Source organism: Sarcophilus harrisii, chromosome 2 (genome assembly GCF_902635505.1).
Source record: "Sarcophilus harrisii chromosome 2, mSarHar1.11, whole genome shotgun sequence".
Taxonomy (NCBI): Eukaryota; Metazoa; Chordata; class Mammalia; order Dasyuromorphia; family Dasyuridae; genus Sarcophilus; species Sarcophilus harrisii.
Genome location: NC_045427.1, coordinates 284788481 through 284815896, shown reverse-complemented (window position 1 = coordinate 284815896; position 27416 = coordinate 284788481). Strand labels below are relative to the sequence as shown.

The following is a 27416-nucleotide window of genomic DNA, read 5'->3' as shown; positions in this document are numbered from 1 at the left end:
GGATTATATCACATAAGAAGCAATTTGTTCTGATGGCTCCTCTGTATAAAAAGTAATAAATAGCACAAAACTAGTAGAAACACATTAACTCTTAATTCTATAAATACACACATGGCATTAGGAATCTAGTACCTGAGATCTCTGCCAACCTGCTAGTCAAGGGCCAATCCCCAGTAATGCCACCTACTTGGAGATTAATCTAAGATTTTTCAATGCATAGTAGCTTCAGAATTCTAGTTGGCAAGTCTTACCTCTGACTTTTAGTTGGAAATAGATTTCACATGCCCCTTGGCATCTCAGGTGTGATATGAGGAAAGGAAGATACAGTGCCCCTCATAATTCAGCACAATAACAATACTTGAAAGTGGGAATAAGCAGGAGGAAGGGAGGAAGGAAAGGAGAAGCCAGTAATAGGAACTGGTACAGAAGGAAAGTCTGGCTCTGACACTGGGACTGTGTTTTCAGAGCTATAAATCCCAAGTGCCTTCACTTAAGCAAATTCTCTGATGCTTGATGAGAACAAGAGGACACCACATCCAGTGCATAGATGGCTGCAGACTCAATGGTCTGGAACCCCCAAATACTATATTCTCTATCAGGTTAGCTGTATTTCAGGGAAACTTCTCTTTTCATTGTCAGGTTGCTCATACCAATCTGCTTCTTGACCTCACTATAATTCCATTATACTAGTCAGTTAACTGTGGGAGATTTCAGCCAATCAGAGAATCACACTAGAGCTTCCTCTCATGGTTCAGACATGCTGAGAGAATGTTGGGAGAAAAGGAAAAATAAAGACTAGCACTTGACCTCTGGTTTAAACTGGTTTTACTATCTAGAATAGGGTAAACAAGAACAAGTTCACACTTTTTGGAGTCTCTTTTACTTTTTGCCTAAAGAAGCTAGGACGTGAGGCTTCAAGAGCTCCACTGGGAAAGAAGGGACTGCTGAGAAACTATCTATCCAGTTCTGGGGAAGGAAGGTCTTCTAGGAATTAGGTTATAGCTATGGTAGTTTAATCATTTAAAAAATGTAGCTAGCAGCAGTGATAGCATTGTCCAGATGCCACCAACATTTAACCCTTGTACCACCATCATCAACCCCCTTCCTTCCTTTAATTGAGTGCAATTTGATTCCTTTCAATAAATATTTATCAAGGGTTACTACTATATGAGTTAGGGTATGTACTAGGCAATAGGGAAACAAAGATGAAATGTTTATTAAAGGTTTTCTTTCATTTTATGTGCAATTTCACATAACTACATACTTAGTTTGGATAGGTATATAAATCTGATATAAAGATGTTAAAGAGGGGAATGGGTGTTGCTCCAATGGGATGTGGAATTTCTTTCCTACCATGACCTGTAAAATCTCTCAAAATGGCATTAAAGTCATAAAAAGATTGCCAAATGAGCTACATGTTTTCATTTTTGCCAACAGGTATTCTTTCAAATTAAAAATAAATCACCATCAGGGTATACTATTTGAATATTAATTGCTATTAGTATTTGAAGTAACCAATTTTTTTTTGTTAAAGTCGCTTCCTTAGAACTATAGGAACCCACCAAAAAAAGGAGAAATATGGACAAAATACAAAATAAATGTTTACAGACAAGTTAGATATTTGATCAAGGTAATGCACTTCTCAACATTTTGAGGATTAAAGGGAGGGATACTGGAAAAATAAAGGATAGATACCCCCTATATTCACTGATTTTGGAGAGTCTTTTAAAAGTACATAAAAGAGAAAATTAATATGTAGTCTAATATTAGTATATGCTTCTATTATGATAAATGGTATATGTTTATATCAAACCATCCTATCAGTTAATGGTAGGCAAAGAAATGATAATGTTCATGTTTAGTAGTGAAATACCTGATCATGATAAACTTCATACAACTTCACTATATTGGGGTGTCCTTCACAGAGTTTCAAAGCTGTTATTTCTTTCTGAGTGTTGGCTTCCATTCTGTAAAATGAAGCAGCCATATTGTACCAATCTATTCAAGCATATTTCCAATTCAATACTACTCTAAATCTAATTTTGTTTTATTTAATGTGTACCAAGAACTTAATATCAGTGTCAGGGCAGAAAAGCAAAATTTCTATGAAAGCAATGACTTGTACAGTTCATTTGGAAATGTAATCCATTTATTTCAGAGAAAATCACTGTCAATTTCCCAAAAGCCAGTCAAATGACAACACTCCCTATTTCTTGTAATTTGGTAATTGTATTATATAATACAATCATAGAAGTCAAAATAATCATTTATCAAAAAGAACACATCTCTATGCTAGTTCTAATAATAACCCTTGATAAGCTAATATCTTTTTTTATTTTGAAAATGTTTTATTAATGATTTTAAAAATATTGTCATACTTCAATGACTCATTCTATACTGTGCTCTCCAAAAAAACCCTCCCTTATAAAAAGGAAATAAGCAAAACAAATCAATATACTTTGGCAATGCTAGACTAATTTCTAGGGAAAAGTAATTGTATACATTCAATAGCATCTAAAAAGCCCAGGTAAATCTGATTATTAGTAACACCAAATAAAACTGTCCCAGTTAAACATCGGTGTCAGAAGCATAGAACCTTTTTTTAATTAAAAATGCATTATAAGAATGCATGCTGCCTTTGAATAAATGCTATTATTATACAGCACAATATCAAATTTAAATTATTATTTTGAAACAGTATAATGGGAAGGACACTAGAGAAGGAAATAAAAGAAATGTGTTAACATTATGAATCATCCACTTTTGAGTAGTTATATGACTTTGATTAAGCTGCTTAACTTTTCAGTTTCCCTCATCTGTAAAATTAGAATAAAAATACATGTACAAGTTGGGTTCTCACAGAGTTATTGTGAAAAATAAAATAATGTATGTTAAATTGTGATATGAAGTATTAAATTAAATAAGTGTATGTTATTATAAATCAAAGGATTGACCCTCTGAGTATAATCCTAAAAATATTTAGATCCATGATTTTTTTAAACAATTTTATTTATAAAATTAATTACATGGCATGGGGTACAAAAGCATAATTTTTTTTTCAAAAACATTCATACCTTTTACTTATTATTTTGACTGCATATTCTTGGTTGCTTTTTCTGTGCAAGCATTTTCGACAAATTGAAAAACTTCCTTCTCCCAATGGCTTGTCTTTAAGATCTAGGTCATAGTGCTGATAAAAAGGAGAGTCCTGGAAATAAATCAACAATATATAACTTAAAGAAATGACATTAATATATAACTGAAAGTAAAATAATCTTAGAACATTGATTAATATTTGATATTCACTAAAGTTCTAAAATATGTTTTATTTTTATCTTTCATCCTTGTTAAAATTCATTTAAATTATGTAATCCTATTAAATTGTTTTTAAAAGCTTATACCAACCTTCAACAATTTTCTGGAACGAAAGGTACAAATATCACATCTTCAGGGTATTTTTTTTCTCACATTAGAACTTTAATATATCAAAGCCCTCTTAAGAAAACAAATATTACTGTTAAAAGTATTCATATCAAAATTCACTTAAATCATAAATACATTATTTTGCATTAAAAAAAAAAAATCTATCTACCTTCATCATTGCACTCCTAGCAACATTTGTCACTCCTGGACGTTCAATTTCCATGTGAAACTGAAGAGGATCTATGACAGCTGCATTGCGTTTAAATAAGATAGAAGGAGCAACAAAAGAATATCCCTGAAGGTGGAGAGAAGTTAAAAAAAAAACAAAGGTTTAGATCTTATAGATTGAAAACATTAGGTTTAGGTTAATTCTAGGACTCTAGAATTTTTTGAACAAAGAAAAAACAACAATTAAAAGTTGAATAGTTATTATTTTATTTAAGGTTTAAGAAACATTTTTGTTAAAAATCAAGAGGTAGGTAGTAGCTTTCTAGAAGAAAAATATACCATCTTCTGGTATAGTTAAAATTAGTTTAAAATCAAGAAATTTAAAAAAAATGCTTTTCCTTTTCAAATAAAAAAAAAAAAAGATTCCTAACTTCAATTCTTTTTTCATTGGTGACAAACATACACATTTCAAAGTGGCTAGATTCCAAAGAAATATATAGTTAGAATCTTAAAAACAAGCTGGGTTGATATTAGAACAAGTGCTACTTTAAACTGGGGAAGTGGATTTCACCAAAAAAATTAACAATTTGTGAACCCTTAATCCTATTACTGGATTAATTTAGCCCAGTTAAATTTAAAATTAAAGTTTCATTTAATTCACAAACATGATGACATAGTACACCAATGCAACGATATATCACTAGAACAATTATGCTTAATCTCAGATAATACTAGCTTATAATATATTTACTTATATTTATAATCCATGATTTAAAGAAATAAAACTCATTAGTCAGAGTATAGTAGAAGTCCTTTTAAAATTGTAAAACTTTTAAAAATGCTCTTAAGTAGAAAGTAGTTAAGATTAATTATTAAGCAACATAAAATATGAATCCAAACAAAAGAAAAGATCAATATTTTATTCTACACAGAAATAAAATAATTCAACACACTTTCTAAAAATAGTTTCAAGAAATAAAAAGTCTGGGGCAGCTAGATGGCGCATTGGATAGAGCATTACCCCCGAAGTCAGGAGGACCTGAGTTCAAATTTAGTCTCAGACACTTCACAGTTCCTCACTGTGTTGTGTGACTCTGAGCAAGTCACTTAACCCCACTTACCTCAGGGAAAAAAAAAAAAGAAATAAAAAACCTTCACTTATTACAAATAAATTAATTCCTTTTGTATATCAAACTTTTTTGGGGAGGGGAGGTGATTGTATGATTTTATCAATGCAGAAAACATATAGAACACTGGTAGAATATTCTGCCAATTGCTGAGGCAATTGGGGTTAAATGACTTGTTCAGGGATACACAGCTAGGAATTGTCTGAGATCATATTTGCACTCAGGTCCTCCTGACTTCAGGGCTGGTGCTCTATCCACTGCACCACCTACCTGCCCCACAGAAAATTTTAAATGGGCTACTGAGGACCACAACCCCTAAGTATCAGATGTAGGACTTAAATTCAGGTCTTCTTGACTCTAAAGGTGGCTCTCTACTTAGAACATCACGCTGCTTCTCATAAAGCAATATCAAACTCTTAAAATATGTTGTGTTTAATAAATCATAATATCTAGCAAATATAATTTATAAACTGTAGCCTTACAATATCCCTTTGCACTAAATTATGAAAAAGTTAAAAAACATTTTCTTAAATGACTGTTAAAACTGTGTAAAAATAGAGAAAAACAAGTAATTTATTTTCTAAACATATATGCATTGAAAATATAAATGTATTTAGATAAATGTGCTTCTTGAGATTACCTGAAATAGCCTCTCTGAACTCTGAGGCAGAGCTGCAGGAGAATATGTGGGATCCATTTCTGTAAATTCCTCTGCAAAATTACTGACATCTAACTCATCCCGGATTACTGGTTTAAATGGTGCTGGCACTTTTTTGGCAGCTAAATCATCCCAATTTATTTTCTAAAACAAAAAAGGAAAATTAAAATTAAGTAATAATTAACAAAATAAGACAATAAAAGAAGGCATGTTTTTGAATGTAATCACTAAATTTTAACCAATTGGACTAAATAAAGGTAGTTAAAACTTTAAATTTAGTAATTAAAAAAATGCAAACCACAGCTATCATAGGAGTCTTTCAGAAGGCAACTTCTAAGATACTATATATTTTAGAACACTATGGTAGCCTCCAGGGGGCACTCTAATATCTTAGTTTACAATCAAAAAGAAAAAAAATTCTTTGATCCAGAAGTTTCTTGAAAGGTAGCAAACTAAAGCAAAAATACAAAAAAATTTAAGTTCTTCCCAGAAATCAGCTGCTATTCAATTGTTCTTTTCTGATACAATTTAGAATTGTGAAAAGTCCTCTTCTTGCCCTTAATTTCATTCTTCATTCCCAATAAACACAGAACTCTCACCTCCCCTCAAATCTCAACTCATACTTTCCCCTAATGATCACCTCCCCTTTCCTTTTCAGCACCGAATATAAGTTGTCTGAGCCTATTCCTTAGTTCTCCAACCCCCAGACAATAGGTTGTTTGAGAAGAAAGTGATATTTAGAAGAGGAAGGAATGTATGACCTTATAGAGGGTTTAAGGAGTTTCTAAATACTAAAAATATTATAATAAACATCATTTTCAAATTTTTTCTCAATTCCCCTTAATTCTATTTTTCCATAGCAATATTTACACTGACTATAAAAAGTTTTTGATGGCACTAGATTAAAGTTATAATGTGACCTCTTTCATTTATATTTTTGCCCTTCCTAGTACTTCAATGAGTTCGATCTTTTAAAATTAAAAAACAAACAAACAAATAAACCCATAATCTCAATACATTCCCCTAAATGTTTGTTTCAAAAAATCTTTTAAAATCATTTTTGGTATGTAAGAGTGAGACAGTGATTAGTGAACAATAGTGATTATGTGATGGAAATTTATAGCATGGAAACTAATTTTAAAAATCTGATGAACCTATATAATCCTATAGACACTACTCTATTAAATTTAATCCATTAATACAAAATGTTTTCTTATGCCCTCTTGTGGAAGAAGTGGGAATAAATATGATCAAAGAATTTTCAAATTTGAAGGAACATTAAAGCTCATTCTAGTTCAACCTTTTTAGTAATAAAAATTCCATCTTAAAATCTAGAGAGGGGGCAGCTAAGTGGCACAGTGGATAGAGCACCAACCCTGCTATCAGGAGAATCTGAGTTCAAATTTGGTCTGAGACACTTAATACTTCCTAACTGTGTAAAACTGGGCAAGTCACTTAACCCCAATTGCCTCAGGGGAAAAAAAATCTAGAGAAGAATGTGATTTGTCTAGATCAACTAGTTATAGTAAATCAAGCCTCCCAGTTCAATGCAGTTTTCACTGACAGTAATGATTTCCATTCAAAATGAATCATCTCCTGGATCCTTGAATAGTTGGAGAGCATCCAGGAGGGCAATCTGGATATTGAAGAGTTTTGAGTTCATGACCAATTGAAGGATATGGAGATGTTTAGTTTGGAGAAACAAAAATATACAAGGGATATGGTCAGGATCTTTAAGTACTTAAGGGGTGTCACCTAGAATAATGACCAGAATCTTTCTATTTAGGTCCAGAGGTTAGAGTTGAGTGTTATGTAGAAAAGAAAAAAAGATTTGAAGTTAAGGAAAAACTTCTTAACAATTATTTATCCAGAAGTAGAATAAGTTACTTAGGCAGCCTACACAGTACTGTGGAAAAACTTAAGTCAAAAAGTTATTGTTGATGTTCAGTCTGACTGACTCTTTATGACTCTGCGGTCCATATCATGCCACTACTGTCCATGGGATTTTCTTAGCGAGAATACTGAAATAGTTTGCCATTTCCTTCTTCAGTGGACTCAGATAAACAAAGATTAATTAGTAAGCATCTCAGTCTAGATTTGAATCAGGTCTTCCTGACTCTAGGGCAAATACACCATCCAATGAATCATCTAATCTGCCTCCAGAACCAAGCAGAGCTGAATTCAAACCTGTCTCAGACACCCAGATATTAAGTTGGGTCCCGTTTGGCAAGTCACCTAAGTCATTTATCTTATTCTTAGTTTAAAATTTATAAAATGAGGTCTTTCCTAACTCTAAATCTATGGCAGTATGGTTCAGGATGTATTGACTAACCTTCTCCATTAGAAATCTTCGAAGCCTGGACATCTTATTTGTCACGAATGTCAGAGAATCAATCTTTTGTTCAGTTATGAACTGAATTGTTGGGACATCTCCCAATTCAGAAATTCTATGAATTTCACTGATTTAGGTTAACTTTTAAATCAAATTGCTAAATTTTATCTTTGAAAAGAGAGATGATATTGCTAATTTAAATACTAATTTTTCTAGGTATATATTTCAGAAGGTGCAGTTGTATCCTGAGAAAGTCACTTTATTTTTAGTGTTTAGTTATTTATTATCATAGAATGTAGATTATCTTTAAAACTAAGCAGTTCTTAAAATAACTTTTGAAATTTTTGATATCATCTAGCCAAAGTTTATCTCATAATCACATTTTTACTTTTTTTGGTAATCTTTATAGTAATTTCAAGCTTGTACTTACTTAAGTACAACATTTTTTAAGCCTGTAATGTAAACTGAAAATAATTTAGAACAAATGTTTTCTTCTGAATAGAGAATCTTGATGCTTACTCAAGGAATTTATTTTGGGAGCCGAAAAATAATATTAGCAGTTTTTTTTAAACTCAAAAAATTTTCTTGGTTTCAATGATTTTTTCCCCATGTCTTTTGGGACATATGTCATTAGCAAGATATTTTTTAGGAAAAAAATATCAAAAAGTTGATAGTGACTTTGGATTATAAACACTTGGAGGTCATACTTCATTATTGCTGTTCAGGTGTTGCAGTCTTGTTCAACTCCCCATTTGGGATTTTTTGGGCAAAGATAAGTAAGAGGTTTGCCACTTTCTTCCTCATTATATGAGGAAACTGAAGAAATTGGGTTAAGTAACTTGTCCATGGTCACAGAGCTAGTAAATGTCTGAGACCACATTTGAATACATGACTTCCTGACTTCAGGTCCAGCACTCTATTTATTGTACCACCTAGCTGTTAATGCTTTGAAACCAACAGCTTAGAAGCTAACAATGCTGCATCTTTAGAAGTATACTAAGTTTGATGAATTTATCCTGTCAGTATCATAATACAAAGAGTTAAAAAAAAAAAATCTCTTCCCCTTGTCATTGACAATCTTCTGGAATTTTTCTAGACAATACTGATAAAAACAAACAACTAAATTGGTAATTACAATTATTAATCTTAAAAAATCATAGTTAAAAACTATAAAAATTTTAAAAAATTCAATCCTATACTACCACAGATAAATCATCAAGAAATATGTAGATTCTGAATTAGTTGAGACATTTCTAAGAAGAAAAAACCCCCACAATACTCCAATATATTTGAAGCCTTATTGTAAAAGAAAAAATTTACTTGCATAAAAATTGATGAAGTGATAACAATATCACATAAACTGAGGGTGACATAAAAAATATGGAACACTTTTCCATATAGAATACATAAAAAGAAATGAATTTCTGGATTCAACTAATATGGTTTAATAGCATCAAATTTTAACATGATATGAGAATTGTAATGCCCTTAAAAGAAAATAAAAATAAAAATGATTAAGGGAAAGGATTATGAACAATCATTTTATATAGCATTATATACACAGAAGCCACAATAAATATTAACTGAATTCATTTCACCTGAAAGAATGGATGCTCTTTGATTTCATCTGCATCTCGTGGACCACAACCCAATCTTTTCTTAGGATCTTTCATCAAGAGATGCTGAATTATATCTTTAGCTAAAGCACTCATTTCTTGGGGATATGGAGGTTCACTTTTTAATATTCTCCTGTAAATAAATATTTCTAATTAAAATAAAGCACCCACTGTGGATGGCTAAATTAAATATTTTCTCAAGAAAACAAACATTATATATAGGATGCTTTAGATTGAATTAGACCTTGAAAAATTTTACTTAAAAACATGTTTAAACATAAGGTACTAGTTTCTTAAATGGAAGGAAATCAAGAATGGAAATTAAGGTGTCACCTTTCAATGAAAAAGTAAATACACCTTGATTTTTTTCTTTCTACTGATTCCATCCCTCCTATCATTGATCATTTACAACTTTCCCCATTCATTAAAAACAAAAATACTCATACTTGAAGCAATCATCCCCTTAAGCTACTGAGTTAAACCTTTCCTCTGTTTAAACTCAAAAGTCTTAGAGGAGTCTGCACTTTGTTGTTTCCATTTCTTTACCATTCACTCACTTATAAACAACATACATTATTGGATTAAAATATATAGTGACATAAGGTACAGAGTCCAAGTTTAAGATCTCTTTCAATTTAAAAACATCATAACATACATCACAACTAAAATTAGTGCTTAATTTTTAAACATTGTGGGGGAAAAAGACAGATCATATTCATCTTCCATTAATTTTTTAATCTGTATACCATCAAATGTCAGGGTAGCTGGAATGTAGGAAGTAGTAAAGAAGGCAGTCAGAATTATTCTCATGTATCACTTCTGATACTAGAAAAGAATAAAGTCCTTCACAGAGAGAAAATGTTTTATTCTCCTGAATGATATGAGGGGCAAATCCTATATTTTACATATCCATATGTACACATTATAAATCCTCTATTTAACTTTTACAGCTTTATGAAATCTGATCTCAACTTATTTGTCTGGTCTTGCTGGATATTGTTCCCCCTCTAGGACTCTGGATCCAAACAAAATGAACTTCCTTTTTCTTCACATATGGCAATCCATCTTCTTTTAAGATACAAAATAAGCTCTCTCTATATGTATATGTACATGTATGTATATTTACTTATATATACATACACAATACACACATATATAGGTTCTGTCACTTCTATAGCATTAAGGACCATAAAATATTTTCTCTGTATGAGTCATGAACTAATAAATATAATAAAAATGCATTATTATGTAAAACTCAAAGAGAAAAAAGAAAATGTGGCATAATACAAAGAAGCCCTATCTCAGAATCAGATAAACTTGAATTTGAATTCCACCTCTAACATCAGATATATGACTTTAGGCAAGTCACTAAACCTTTCAAGACCAAATAACTCTTGAAGACTACAAATCATAGCATATATCAGTTTAGGGAGATCTCTTTAACTAACTAATTCAACTAAGATAACTAAGAGATCTAAACTAATTAAATCACAGAGACAGCTAGATGGCGCAAAGGATAGAGTACTAGCCTTAGAATGAGTACCTGAAATCACAGGTTTAGGTTAAAACAACATAAAAGCTATGAAATCACATTAAAAAAAGAGTGGGAAGTACTATTAAAAACTCAAAGGTATAATAAATATGGCATAAAATGAACACAAAAAAAAATAATAGGTTGTTTACTCTCTTGGGTTAGATGAAAAATTTCCCCTAAATGGGTGAAAAAAGCATATAATTATTCTAATACCACAATTAACTATTTCTAAGCAGACACGCAGCAAAACTAAACTCCCCTCCTTGGCTTCAAACAAGTAGTAAGAGTTATTAAAGGAACATAACAATGGCATAATAAATTTTGACTAGATATTTTAATAGTGCTATACCTTTTCCACAAGTAAGATAATTGCATTTTTATTCCATGTTTTTTAGAATGAAGACCAAATCTAAACAGTAGAGAAAATCAGCAAAAATGGCAGAATATGAAAAATCACTAGGACTTCCTTCTTTCCCACAACTACTTCAATAAAGATCAAGGAAGAGCACAAATCCAAATAATGATGAAGAAATTCAAGAAGAAACCACAGTAAATCATTTTTCCAGTTTGTATCATTACAGGGAGAAAAGCCAGAGGTCTGTGAACACGGAGGAGAGAATACATTTTAGAAAGCTTATATAGAGACTTCAAGATGGCTTCCAGGCTGTAAACCAGGACAAGGAATGGGATGGTTTACAGCAACGGCAACAGACCAGACCTAAACTATATACCTTGCATGGAACAGGAACATGAGCCAGCCTGCCGCTGAACAGATGGGAACCTTGGAGCTCAGTCATGTCTTTGTAGGGGATGTCTTAGATCTCTATTCAGGGGAAGAAGCAGAATAGAAATAAGGGGCAGCTATGTGACTTTCATCACTTCTTTTCTAGATTTTTACAATAGGCAATTGATTTCCCTCCCTCAAATCTTTCAGCACTTTGGTTTATTCTACATACTACTACCAAAACAATTTTCTTTAACTTAAACATGATTATGTGATCTCCCTATTCAACCAAACCTAGTGGCTTCCAATTGCCTTTGTTATAAAATATAAATTCTCCTGTTGAGCTTTAACAGCTTGATACAATCTGATTGCAACTCATTTGTCCTAGCTTATTTGACATTACTCCTCCTCTAGGATTTAGGATCCAGCCAAAGTAGATTTCTTTTATTCCTCACAAATAATATCCTATCTTCTTTTAAGAGGTAGCACAGGCATCACAATAATGTGTGATGCCTTTTCCTGGGGCAAATTCCCTTTGCACTTTTCTCCCAAGTACTAACGTGTTCTCTGCCAAATTACCTTGCATTTAACTACATTTGTATTGATCACTTTATATTTATGCTGCATATATTTTTATTTGTATTTATTTCTTCACCATTAGAATGTAAGCTCATTGTGAGTATTTAATTCTTTGTATTTTTATCCCTATCCCCTATTTTTCCTGGCACAAAATAGGCATTTAACAACTTGCAGATTAACTGACATTTGACACATACAATTGACTAATGGTCCCTAGATTGCAGATATGAATTTAGCTCTAGCCCACCAGACTGGGCTAAGGTCTGAAGATAAATACAACCAAGGCAAGGAACTCAGACTAAGAGTGACCCTGCAGTTCTATCAATGTTAACCTGAAGAATTTTTTAACTAGCTGACAGGTGCTAGTGCTAGCAATTGTTTGCTGGAATTTATTTCACCAAGGAGGTGGCCCAGAACCAAGCCTTGAATGAAGATAAAGGGCAATTATGGAGGTAATACATTCTAGTCGGGTACAAATGCAAAGAAGAGTAAGATGGAAAGTCAAGTTAAGGAACAGCTAGGAGTTCTGTTTGTCTGCAAAAATGAATGTATCAAAGGATGTGATATGATATAATATTATAAAGGGAGATTGGAAACAGATTGGAAACAGTGGGTAGTTTTAAATGCTAAGATGAAGAGTCTGTAATTTGTTCTATAAGCAATAGGGAACCCCTGAAAGGTTTTGAGAAGGGCAATGACCTAGAAAGATTTTTGTTTTAGGAAGATTAATTTGATAGTTGTATGAGGAAGAATTAGAAAGAGGAGAAACTGGAAGTAGGAAGATTAAATAGGTGGATATAATAGTTCAATTAGGAGGTAAGGATCTGAACAAGAGTGGCAGACCTTGTAGAGGTAAAACAGATCAGAATTAGCATGGTGTTCTATGCAAAGGCCGGGTGTTTGAAAGGTCAAAAATGATTTTGATGATTTGAGTGACTAGGAGGATAGTAGATCTAGAGATTTTGGAGAAGGATCTGGTTTGGGGAAAAGGATAATTATTTCTGTTTTGAGCAGGAATTTGACATGTTGCTGGGATATTAAAGAGGAAATGTACAGGCAGCTGGATGACTAGAATTTAAGAGAGAGAGATTAAGACCTGATATATAGATTTGAGACATATTAGTGTAAATATTATAAGTGAACCCACAGAAGCTGCTGTGACCTCCAAGGAAAAGCGCAAAGGCAGAGAACAAGGCATAGGACTAGGCATTTAGAAAATGCTATCCTTAAGATGTAGGGGATAGAAAGATCCAGGAACAGATAGGAGAACCATCAAAGTAAAAATTGCGTAAGAGCCAAGGAAGGGCAGAATATCAATCAATTAATAAACTTTTAGCAAGTACCTACTATGTGCATGGCTCTGTGCTAAGTGCTAGGAATACAAAAATTCCAAAAAATCCTTAAAGCAGTTACAGTCTAACAGATGAGACAACATGCAAACAAATACATACAAACAAAATACATATACAATACATATTCTGTTTATTCAACAGAAAATAATTAATAGAGGGAAGGCATTAGAATTGAGAGGTTGGGGAAGACTTCCTATACAAAATGTACAAAACTTCAGTTGGAAATTAAAGGAAGCCAGGGAAGTCATATGAGAAGGGAGAATATTCCAAGCACTAGAGATAGCTAGAGAAAATACCTGGGAGATGAAAAGTCTTGTATATGGAATAGCCAAGTTGGCATCACTGGGAGTATGGTGTTGTACTCTATAGTAATAGGGAAAGTAGGAGAGAGAGAGAGAGAGAGAGAGAATTTAGGAGGAAATAATAAGTTCATTTTGGACATATTGAGTTTAAGGTGTCTACTGGATATCTGAAAGGGAAGTGGAGATGTGAGACTGGACATTAGCAGACATATGAGGACAGGATAGGTAGATCTGAGAATCATCAGCACAGAGATGGCAATTTTTTTATTTTCTTCTTTTTATTAAAGTTTTTTTTTTCCTTTTTCCTTCCTTCCTTTTTCTTTTCCTTCCTTCCTTCCTTCCTTCCTTCCTTCCTTCCTTCCTTCCTTCCTTCCTTCCTTCCTTCCTTCTTCCGCAATTGGGGTTAAGTAACTTGCCCAGGGTCACATAACTAGAAAGGGTTAAGTATCTGAGACCAGATTTTGACTCAGGTCCTCCTGACTTCAGGGCTGGTGCTCTATCCACTGTGCCATCTAGCGGCCCCACATGGATAATTTTTCAACATTAACCCTTGCAAAACCTTGTGTTTCAATTTTTTCCTCCTCCCCCCCATCCCCACCCTATATGGCAAGTAATCCAATATATGTTAAACATGATAAAATATATGTTAAATCCAATATATATATATATATATATATATATATATGCAATTATCTTGCTGCACAAGAAAAATCAAATCAAAAAGGAAAAAAATGGTAAAGAAAACTAAAAGCAAGCAAGCAAACAATAAAAAAAAAAAAAAAATACTACGTTGTGATCCACACTCAGTTCCCACAGTCCTCTGAGCATAGATGGCTCTCTTCATCACAAGATCATTGGAACTGGCCTGAAGCAAGATGGCAATTTTACAAAACCTTTATTTTAAATATTAATTTTTAAAAATTCTGAATTGCAAAGTTTTTCCCTCCTTGCCATCCCTCTCTTCTAACCACTGAGAAAACAAGTAATATGATACCAATTATCTATGTGAAGCCATGCAAAACATATTTCTATGTCAATCATGTTGCAAAAAAAGTAAGAAAAATAAAGTGAAAAATTTATTCTTCAGTCTGAATAAAAATGGTAATTACATCTCCGGTATTGATGAGATTATCAAGTGAAGCAATCAAATGAGGGTTGTTTCACAACAAGGGAGACATACACTGCTTGTTTGTAGGCAGTAGGGAATAAGTCTAAACAAAAAGATTGAACAATGATAAAGTTGGGATGACAGAGGGGCATATTGTTAAAGGAGATGGGATGAATATATAAGAGAAAGGAGAAACTGATGCCAAAAACTGCAAAAAGTTTGACAATTACAACTGAGAAAATGTGAAAAGATTTAGCTGATGAGATTTCTGATAATCTGAAAGAACAGTTTCAGTAGACTGGTTGTGCTAGAAATCAGAATGCAAGGAGAAAAGAAATGAGGAAATGAAGGCATTAAAAATAGATCATTCCCCGCTGTAGGATTATGGAAGTACAAGGACTTCTGTAGAAAACAGTGAGACTAAGTTGGAGGACAGTAGATTACAGCAAAAAATTATATGTATGAGTAATATAGACAGATGGAATAGATTACATAATACTTTCTCGGACAATGCCAATCAAGCTATTTTGTTTAAGCACATCTTTTTCATTTTTAGTACACGTGTAACTATTTAAAACCATAATTACCTGTTTCTTCCAAACTATCATATACTAATTTATTGTAATAAATATAATAAATGCTCATTTATTTTAAAATTGGGTTCAGTGGTTGACCTGGTTCAAAGTAATCAAATTCACAAAATCAAAATTTCAGTTTGTGATCTGTAACAATATTTTGTCAAATAAATGTATAAAACCAATAAAGCTTTTTCAATATCTGAAGACAAAATACAAAAGAAAAAGAAAATTAGAAAGTAAACCATTTTGAACAAAACTCTGAAAATAAAGTATCAAAAGAGCTCTTTGAAATGTTTTATTACTTGAAAATCATTTGTAATTGTTTTTCAAATAATTATTAGCAAGAAACTATCTTGACAATAATTAAAATTAAAAAATAAAAAGGCAGCAGGCCCTCCTCTAATCGCTCTAGTCAAAATTTTAATAGTAAGCATTAGAAATTAAAAAGTATGAAATAGTGAATTAGAATATAAGCTCATTGTCAATAGTGATTATTTTATTTTCTGTACTTATATTTCCAAGGCCGAACATGGTGCCTAACACAAAATGAGTGCTTATTAAATACTTGGTGATTGAGTTATTAATTGAAATATCAATACTTTCTGTAGTAGTAAGAAACTGGAAACAAAGGTCTATCTAAACAAATTGTGCTATATGAAGAAACAATGGTAAATCTCAATAGACTACAAATTGTAGGGCAGGTGCCAATTTATGTTGAGAAGAGTTTCTTAGCTGGAAATCTCCTTTACCAATGACATCTCAGGTTAAAACGAAGAAAGCTGAATATCAAGAATTAAGAGAAATATAGAAAAATATGAACATTGATGAAAAGTGAAATATGCAGAATTGAGAAATACACACAATGACTATAATAATGGAAATAGGTTATTTAAAATAAAAAGAAATTGAATGCTGTACAAATACAATGATCAAATGACTTAGAAGAGAAAAGAAAAATCTATTTCTCCTCCATCATACTAGAGATAGATGGCTATGAGTCTGGAGTGTTCCATATGCAATCAGCTTCAGTTGTGGTGTTGGTTAGCTTTGATAAAGTGCTTTCTATTTTTTTTTATTCTTTGTTAAATGGGTAGAGCAGAAAGCAGTGATAAATTTGGAAATGAATTTAATATGAAAAGAAAATTAGTGATCAAGAAAACAATATTGATTACTTCAAATTCTGCAATATCATTATATATATTCATATAACATTTATGTATCTATCTTTAAACAGAAATTCTTGATATAAAGTTATTTTATTTCAGTAATGAAAGAAGTATAAAAATACTTAACATTTACATGTATATTGCATATATGATTTTGTGAACTTCTAGAAGCTTGATATAATAGCTAAAGAAATTTGTTCTTGGAGTCATCAAGACCTGCCTTCAAGGCTTATATTTGACAAATACTAGCTATGTAACCACAGGCAAGTTACTAAATTTCTTGGTATATATGAGACACTGTTAAGATTGTAAGTTAAAGATGAATTATTGATTATCAGCATTGGTGGAAAAAGTCTTCATTATTTGAGTTTCCCATTCAGGAGGGGAAGAATATAAAATTTTAGTGTTTCATGGTAGAGAATTTATATGTTTTCAGTATAACTTAAGTTGAGAAAACTATAGATGAGAGTGATTAGCTTGAGAGGAAAATTTATGTTATCAGTTATGTTTATAAAGTGCAATAAAAATAATCTACAACAGATTTTTAGAATTATAAAAAAATTGCTAAATATATTATTCAATGTATAACTGATCAAGGTATCCTTTTTAATTTCATCATCTTCTCTAGCTTTCAGATTTTGGATAACCTAATTTCGATAGGAAGAAGCTTAGCACAATATTTTCAAATAGAAAGTAAGCCTATTTTTAGCAAAAAGTCATTTTTAAAGTCAGAAATAATTGGCATGCATCTCCCTAATCCCAATTTCTCATTCTCTCATTCTCACTTACCTGAAACCTACTCTTTTGTGTCTCTTCTCATCCATTACACTGTGTATCTTTTGGAACTATTATTCCATAGTTGGAGCATGCATAATAAGCACTGCTCAGTTCTAAAACATTTGAAAACTCAAAGATTGCTTCCAGACATATGTAATAGAAGATCCTTTCCCCCCTACTTCAAATAATATGCAGGTATTTTCAGTTTTTTAGCGTTTATTATCTGATTATGCCTTTTATTTGGCTATTGAAATGTAAACAAGTGTGCGTATAAAACTTTTAGACTACTTTTCATTCTCATTGAAACTTATGAATGAGGAAGAAGAAATGTCTGTGGTATCTTCATCAGTGATGTACACTGGGCCTTATCTCTCACCTGGCTAGCATGTGTGCATGAATTCATACTTTTGGTTATTTTGTCTCTTGTGCTTATTCTTTCCTGATTTTAGGTGAATAAATATGCAGAGACTTAATAGATTGGGTTAGGACCTTGTATATTCAACCAAAGTATATGTGTTACATTTCTCATCCATATGCCATACTTGTACCTCCGCATCTTTGTCATGTACCCAATGTTTACAATAAGACATGAAAAAATAATTCAACAATCTCAAGCGTTTTCTGGATAGTGACCATGTATTCTTACTTTTTAGTAAGAATAATTTTCATTAGAAATGGCATTTAAAAAATTTACTTTTCCATATTCTCAATCATATAATACCATTTATAAATTTAGTCTGAATATAGGCCATCCCTAAAATTATACTTCTCTGAAAGAAACGACAGTATATAGGCTGAAAAATAACACCAGTTATCAGTCTTATGTTAGTGTTTATATACACTAGATGTAGGGGAAAAGTACAATCCATATTCAGGTCAGTCAGCTATATCTTAAATATAAATTTGTGATTCTCCTCCTTACAGATTCTAAATTATATTTGAGACACTTTTTACAAGGAAAACTGATTTAGGAAGTTTCAGAATCAATTGATCAATCAAAAGCAAACATCTATTAAACCAAGCTCAAAGATGGTTTTCATTATATTTTTATTTCTTTTAGTGTTTGTATGGTCATATTTTTTAAAAAATATATACATTTAATTATCCATTATTAGCATAATAGATAGCTGGTCTCAGAGTCAGGAAAACCTGCATTTAACTCTCTTCTGTGACCTATAAAGCAAATCATTCAAATTTTTGGTGCCTAGAAAGAAGCTCTTCAAGACTAGAAACTGCAAAACAGTTGCTGATTAATATGATAAATCAAGTTTCTCATCAGAATTTTCTTATACAAATGAAATAAAAAATTAGTTCATGGATAAAAAATCTAAGTCCTCAAAATGATAGAATTAGTGTGAGTTATAAGTTCTATATTTGGTATTAACAATGCATATCTACTAATTTTTTAAAGTTTATTAGTTTTTACAAGTTAGATCATTACAAAAGTAATAAAGAATATTCAGTTACAAAATTCTTTAAAACAAAAAGAAATATTTGGTACTATTTTAAGGTAACATGGGATAAAATAATTTTTTAAAAAACTATTCATGTTAAATTTAAACAAATCTTTATCTAGTTTTCTCACATAATTTAATGAATATAAAATAGCACCACCTTTTTAAATGAGAAAAGTTTAATCTAAAATAGTAATTTAATCATTTAATGAGTTAGTGTTAAATTCTATAATTAAGATTTAAAACCTGTGATTTCTAACAGTATAATTCATGTAAAAATAAGATCATATCCAACCTTTTTTAAAAAAGAGAGAAAGAGAATCATTTATGATGCAGTTTCTTTGTATCTGACAATGTTGTAATTTTCATTTATTTACCTCCACACAACCTTAAAATCTGTTTCAGCATAATTAATAGTAAAGCTCTTTAGATAGTTAAGAAAGCGACTGTGTAAATTTTATCCAAGAATAAAATTTCGATTTTTATATTATTTGTTTCTATTCATTTCTCATAAATCAATCAAAATTTTTACTAAGTCTTCATAAATAAAAATCACATATTTCTTTCTGAATACAATGGTACTAACTATATAGAAATTCCCTAAATAAGCTTTTCCAACAAATTTGAAATGATTTATGTTTTAGTTTGCTTCTTGTAGCACTTTAATCAGTTTCAATGAAAAACAATACATTTATTTTATTATACTTACCTAGATATTTCAGCTTGGGAATTTTTCTCTCCATCAACAGTAAATGGAGATGCTCCAGTAAGTAACTCATACATAAGAACGCCTAAACTCCACCAGTCCACTGCCTATAAAACAATAATCATTGTATTTTGTAGAATTATTAAAAATAAGATTAAAAAGGACAATCACTTCTATAATGAAAATTAAAATAATAAATATTTTAACCCAAAGTTTTGTACTATTTCTACATACACATATATGTCCACATGTGAGCAAAAATTAAGGAAGATTAAATTATCAAATGCACAAAAAATGAGAAAACAACTACTAAGGTAATCTGTTTTTCACATAAAGTGAAAAGTGGCAAAAGTAATAATATAATTAAATTAATAACTTCAGTTAGAGATCAATTTGAAACTATGCCCAAAGGGCTATCAAACTGCATATCCTTTGATCCAGCAGTGTCTCCACTGGTTTAATTAACACATTAGTTAAAACTGACCATAGAAGACAAAGTTCAAACCCAAAGGGATTTTTTCAATTGAATTTTAATCTTTTAAAAATTCTGCACTTGAATTGCTCTTATTATACCATAATAAGCTAAAATTTCAGGAGATTTAAAACATACAAAATATAATTACTTTAAAGTATATGACAATATCACATACCAAAGAAAAATATATTTAGAAGAAATAGAATGCAATATCTAGAAATAATGATATTTGAAAGATAATTGTAAATGAGTAAAAATACCTTTCATAAAAACCATGACAGGTACTCAAGAAATGTTTATTGAACTGAACTGAATTAGGGGAAAAAACTATTAAGGGAATAAAATATCATTTCACCAATATGATCCTTAGCTTCTTAATTTTAAAAAAAGGTTGGACTACATAAATAGAAGCAACAGGTTGGAATACATAATTTTCTTTATAAAATTGCTTTTTTAGTCCTTGAGTAATAATTTTTGAAATTTTTAACTTCTCATAATTTCATCTAGAATCCAAGTCTTCAATTTTAATACAAAAAGTAAAGCATAAAAAATGGTGAAATTAACTGAACAATTTCAAAAATTATGGGTCTTCATTGTGATTTGAGATAAAGAGTACAAGATGTGGAAAGGGGAGACCTGGGTAAATGTTCTGACTTAGACATCTAATAAACTATATCTACTATAGTTGTGTGAACATAGGTAAACATTAGTTTCCTCATCTAAATAAACAGGGATAATAATATTTATACTTCACAGGGTTGTGAATGTTAATTTTCATATTTCCATGAATTAATATCTCATTAATGTGGAGACTACCTGTAATAATACCAAAAGCAATCCATTTAATGCTTTCTCATCCTGTGTGATTTTTGTCTTAATTGTTCTGTAGATCATCTACTAAACATAATGGGGGAAGAGGAGGTGGCTTTCTTTATTCTTCTTAACATTGCGTGGATACCAAAGATGCATGTGCATTATTAGTTATTCCTCACTCTGGTTAAATGACTGACTCACCTTTTTTCCAATATTGTATTTCTTATGATGATAACCTTTACAGCAATGATGTCAAACTCAAATAGAAATGGGCTATTAAAACAACCTAACAATTCTTATGGGGCTATATACTGACATAGAAAACCGCATATTAATATTACTTATGTTCTATTATATTTGTATTTATTTTTATTGAGTAGATATTAGTAACCATGAATCTCAAAGGAAGAGAAGTTACTGAGTGATGGAGGTAAGAAGAAAATGTGAAAGTGGCAACAGGAGGTAAGGAGTATGGTAACTCCTTGACTAGTGAACTGAGGAGAATGAGTGAAAGTACAGCTAGTCCTGGAAAGGATGATCAGGAATGTGTTTCATCTTAGGAGAGAAAGGTTTTAATAATATCTAGTACATAAAAGGAGTGGAGGAGGAAAAGGTTTAGAATGAAGAGAGGTTTGTTGCCCATGGAACAGACATTCTAGAAAGTACAGTGGAAGGGCTGGATGATTGAGGCTGAAAACTCAGGGTGGGAGGATTGAGAGAGGTGATACTAAGGAACTAGGTGATACAGGATTAGGAATGGGGTTTGTGTGAAGGTCTACTAGGGTTCAAAATTGCTGAGATCTGAAGGGTATGACCAAGTATGAAAATGTTCATCATGAAGACCATTCTTCCTAAAAAATGTTGGAAATTGATCGGAAGGCAAATATAAAATGAAATAGTAGGGATCACAGTCAGTCAAATGGTCATTTGGAGAGGCCCTGCTTCATTCCTCCCTAGATGGGTGGAGATTATACAGGAAAAGGACACAAGAAAGAGATAGAAGTTGAATCTCACAGAAGGAGAAAGGGGATCCTTATCCCCTACAATCCTCTTCCTTTTTCCTCCAAGCATAGACATAGAAGGAGTTAAAGGCCTGAGGTCAAAGGATAGGTTATTCCTCTTTGCATTAGAGGTTCTCAACATCCTGATTGGGAGATCAAGCTGGCAGCAGGAAATAGAAGTTAGCTAGTGCTGGTATAGACTGAAGTTATTGCTTAGTAGTAGGGGGAAGACCGTTAGGAACCATGGAAGATGCTCAGTCCCTTGTGCCTTTCCTCAGGGGACATGAAGTATGTGCTAAGTAAAAGAAGGAAGGCACAAGGCACCAGAAATTTTTGGCTCAATTTCTCACTTGAAGAGACTATCAAGGATGTAATAGTAGAAGTGGCAGATTCCTTATAGAGGAGAAGTGTTTTGGGGAAGATGGAAAATTCCTGGCCTTGATATGTTTCCTTAGAAGATATGTTGGGTCCATCAGGAGATGAAAGATAAAAGCAGCAAGGTCAGAGACCTTTTGGCTTCTCATTTCACCTGAAGAAGCTAGGAGCTCTTATTTCTTTCCCCAATGTTTCTTCTACCACTCTTATTTGATTTTTAAATCTTTTTTGTTCTCTTAACAAAATCTCTTAAAATCTTCTGAGAATTCTTTTTGGGCATATGTCCGATCTTCATTTTTCTTTTAAGGCTTTGTGTGTGTTTTCATATCACTGTCATCCATGTCTATATACTGAGTATACAATTCAAATATTGTAAAACCACAATCAGGTTAATATAAATAAATAAATGAATCTTAAAAATTGCCTTTACATAATTTTTTTTAAAAAAGATTTTAAAAATTAAAAAAATAATTGAGCAATAAGCCTAAACATTAACAAAATTCACAATCTGAAATTATAAGATCTCTGGAGAGAACTAAAGGAATGATCAGATAAAGAACATTTTTTTTCATGTACACAGGGATCTCACAAAAATTTATAATACAGGCCTAAAAAACTCTTGTAAATACAAAGTAATAATTTCTATGTACTACTTTTCAGATTATAATCAATAAAAGATGATTTGAAAGATAGCAAAATCATAATGACATAACATTGGGACAATACAGGCAAAGAATATAGATAATTTAACAATTAGCTCTCTGAAAAATGTATGTATAATACATGTTTAAGTTTAATCTCCTCCATTAAATTTTTCTCCATAATTTCTAAATGTAGACAATAAAGAAATAAATCAATCCCTGATTTATAGCATTTGCCTATTTCTAAGGTATAAATGTGCATATTGAACTTTTAACAATCAGCTCTCTCAACTCAGTATGAGCAGGTTCCAACATACCCAGACAATATAGTGGTTCTCAGAAGTAATTTAGAATACTAAATGTCTAATATCATCGAATTACAAAACGATGATCAATAAAAGATGAACAAGCTGATGTACATGGCACATTCATCCAACAAAGCACTAAATAATGTTAATAATGATGATAATAATAATAGTCACGTGCCAGACTATGCTAAGGACTTTATAATTATTTATGATTACATTATGTATGTAATATAGAATATAGAATAATCACATAACATATAACAATATATATTACAACAATTGAATATAATATATAATTATAATTATTAAACTCACTTTATCTTCACAATTATCCTGGAATTGCTGTTACTACTGTAATACTCATTTTATTACAGATGAGGAAACTGAGGTAAAGAGGTTCAGTGATTTGCCCACAGTCACATATCTAGTATATATTTGAGGTTGATTAGAAGTCAGATGTTCTTGACTTTTGGACAGGCACTCTTATCTATTGCACTACCTAGTCTTCTGGCATACTGAGTAAAGAAAGGTATCAAAGACAAGAATGTCAATATAGGTAAATAAACAAGATGAAATGACTGTCAGAGAGATAATTTAAGTAGCTAAAACTTTTATAATTAAATCTGTATATAAAGAAAAATAAAAGGAAAGTAAAAATAAAGAATACCTTATCATGTCCTGTATCTCCTCCTCTGACAATATCAGGTGCCATGTATTCTATAGTTCCACAAAAGGAATATGCTCTTTCAGTCTGAAAAAAAAAAGTCATTTCATTATATTCCAACAAAATACAATAAAAAATACAACATGAAATGGTTAGGACCATGATTATACTTAGATGAAAAAGGTAATTATCTCTATTAGAGGTGTCAAATTCAAATAGAAATGAGGCCACTAAACTATACCTACCCTTTGGCTAAATATTAACTTAGAAAAATCACATATCAACACTATCTATATTTTATTGTGGTTTTATTTATTTTATTATATATTTTAATCTAGTTTGGTAAAACGTATTGGGGATTATCTGTTGGACATCTCTGCTACATATGGTAGAAGGAAGACCACCAAGAAAGTTCCCTCTGCTCTCAAAAAATGTCATTCCTAATCTTTGAAATTCCATACCTACTCATTTCTTTGGAACTGGATTTTTTTCAAGAATCTTCTTATCAATCATTCAACCAATCAACAAGTATTTATTAAGCACTTCCTCTGTGTCAGGTACTGTGTGGACCCTGACACACACAAAAAAATCAATCAATGTCTATTTTAAAAGTTTGCAATATAATGTGGAAAACAATTTAGTATATGTTCATAAATATCATTAAATATATCTATAGGTATAAAATATAAATTACAATGATTATATCTATATATAATATGCACATATAAATACATACAAAATAAATACTTCTAGGAGTCTAAACAATGTCTAGGAATGATGTGCTGCTATGAAGAGTATTAGACTTTTGGTTACACAACATAATTCCAAATCTTGCCTTGTAGTATGTGTGAATTCAGTGGTCATTCAACCTCTTTGGCCCTTAGTTCCGTCAACTATTAATTCTATCAACTATCATTCTCTATATTCCTCATTTTCATAATTTCCTTACATTCATGTTGCACAATTTTTTTTAACCATTTCCAAAAATGAATATCTACATATTAACTGTTCCTTGTCACTGCAAAAAAAAATGTTGCTATAATATATTAATGTATGTAGGCTCTTTATTTCTACCTTGGATTTCCTTGGGATATATATCTAACAGAGGGATCTTGGATCAGAGGGAATGGACTAAAATTCTCTTTTTTAGAATAATTAAAAAATGCACTTGTAACTTTTTCAACTTTTTGACAGCTCTAATTGTTAGGAAATTTTTCTTTATATTAATCTGTAGTGGTATTGACAACTTAAGGCCCTGCTCCAAAGAGAGGCCAGTTTTTGCTTAGAAGGTATTGAAACTGTCCTTAAGATTTTAATTGGTTTAGGAGAAAAAAATTTGGGCCACTGATATAGCTATCTGGTCATCTGAGCACAAAAATAAAACACAAGCGACTGTAGCTCTCCCTACAAGCTTCTGACCAAAGGCCAGGAACATGTATAACCTTAGTACAGACGAGCTGCACTTAGCTATCAAGACTGTATTCTTGATGAGTATCTTTTTTCTGCTCTGAATATTTTTTCCCTCTTATACTACAAACTTTTCCCCCCTAACTATTAGATGGAATATGAATGTCTCATTTTGTTCCAATTTCAGACAGAAGCCATCAGACTGGCTTTTATAAAGCAAAATCTGCTTTCCTTCGATTTCTATTAATTCATTTTAGTTGATCCCCATTGAGACAAGTAAAACAAGTTCAATGTCTAAAATTATATATCTTTTCCTCCTTTTTTTTTCTATTCAATAATCAACTCAAATTCTACCTTCAGCTTACCTTCTTTCCCCCCCTGCTTTTCTGTTGGGTAAGACAAATTTCTGTACTTAACTGTGTGTATATTTATATTCTTCCCTTCTTGAATCAGTTCAAATGAGAGTGATGTTCAAGCACTGCCTGCTCTCTCTTCCCTTTTCTTTCCACTACTGTATAAGAGTTTATACAGTGCTGGGTGCATCATTTAAATGAGATAATTTTCTCTATTATTCCTTTCCCTTCTCCTTCTTGTAGTGTATCTTTCTTTCTCATGTTTCTATTCTTCTTTGGAGATCATCCCAGCATAATAAACTCAAACCCAAGACATCTAATTAGACTGTTTCTATTTGCCCTAGTGATGATAAAGTTCTTAGGGATTACTCTATCAACTTCCCATAATAGGAATATAAACAATTTAAGCTTGTTTACTCCCTTATGATTTCTCTTTCATATTTACCTTTTAAGACTTTCTTGAGTCTTATGTTTGAATGCCAAATTTTCTTAGCAGCTCTAATTTTTTCATCAGAAATGCTTTTAAGTGTTCAATTTAATTAAATTCATTTTCCCTAATAGGATTGTGCTCAGTTTTACTGGGTAGATTATTCTTGATTGTGATCCTAGTTCCTTTGCCTTCCAGAATATCATGTTCCAAGCCCTCTACTCCTTTATAATGAATGATGGCTTCTAAATCTTGTGTGGTCCTGATTGTGGCTCTCCCATATTTTATTTCTTTCTCTTTAGCTGTTTGCACTGTTTTTTTTTGTTTGTTTGTTTGTTTGTTTTTTTGAAATGGGAGCTCTGAATTTTGGTTATAATATTTTTCAGAGTTTTCATTTTGGGATCTCTTTCAGGAGGTTATTGGTAAGGTCTTTTAAATTATCAGGCCAATTTTTATCTGCAATTTCTTGAAATATGATGCCTAGGACCTTTTTTGTTTGTGACTGTCATGTAGTTCATTGATTCTTAATAATTTCTCCTCCATCTATTTTCCAGATCAGTCATTTTCCAGATTTCACATTTTCTACTTTTTCAGACTTTTGAATTTTTAAAAATTGTTTCATAATGTCTTATGAAGTCATTAACTTCACTTGGCAAAATATAATTTTTAAGAAGTTATTTTCTTTAGTATTTTTATGTGTCTTTTATCAAGCTATAATTTTTTTCATAATTTTCTTGCATACTTCTCATTTCTCTAATTTTTCCTCTACTGTTTTTATTTGATTTTAAAAATCTTTGTTGTTGTTATTATTATTGCTCTTTTAAAAATCTCTTTCTTTAGTTGTTCTAGGAATTTCATTAGTCTTGTGTCCAATAAGCTTTTTTCTTTATGGCTTTACTTATAGATGGTTTCAAGTCACTATCTGCCAAGTTTGTGTCAGGCTTCCCTATCACAACATTTTTTTTGGTGTTCAATTGTTTAAATTGTGTCCAATTCTTTTTAATCCCATTTGGGATTTTTTTGGCAGAGATATCAGAGTGGTTTGTCATTTCCTTCTACTCATTTTATAGATAAGGAATCGACCCAAATAGGATTAAGGGACTTGCCCAGGATCACAGAGTTAATAAGTGTCTCAGGTCATAATTGAACTTGAGAAGATGAATCTACTTGACTTCAGGGCCACACGTTATCCATTGGGTAACTTAGCTCCTTTTTAATGCTCAGGTTCTACTTTTGTTGTCTGCTCATTTTTCCTGCCTATTTCTTGACTGGGGACTTAGTTTGGCTCTGTTTTCCTCTGACTCTGGGGGGAGGGGAGTGACTAGCCTGAGGTTTTATTTTTTATGTC

At 31.6% G+C, this 27416-nt stretch overlaps 1 protein-coding gene across 3 annotated transcripts in view; it reads right to left on the bottom strand.

The window, feature by feature from the left end:
• RPS6KA5 (ribosomal protein S6 kinase A5) overlaps positions 1 to 27416 on the bottom strand; it is a 178923-nt gene that overhangs the window by 43190 nt on the left and 108317 nt on the right. Inside the window, exons 6-12 of one of the 3 annotated variants that reach the window (XM_012547365.3) lie at positions 23885 to 23968; positions 19608 to 19711; positions 9307 to 9457; positions 5359 to 5520; positions 3593 to 3718; positions 3075 to 3208; positions 1874 to 1967 (exon numbers count right to left, since the gene is read on the bottom strand). In XM_012547365.3, the coding sequence (XP_012402819.2) occupies positions 1874 to 1967; positions 3075 to 3208; positions 3593 to 3718; positions 5359 to 5520; positions 9307 to 9457; positions 19608 to 19711; positions 23885 to 23968 (855 nt within the window). Of the gene's footprint in view, positions 1 to 1873; positions 1968 to 3074; positions 3209 to 3592; positions 3719 to 5358; positions 5521 to 9306; positions 9458 to 11589; positions 11682 to 19607; positions 19712 to 23532; positions 23638 to 23884; positions 23969 to 27416 lie in introns of those variants that run through there. The other 2 variants (XM_031952350.1, XM_023501497.2) reach the window with 2 other exon arrangements.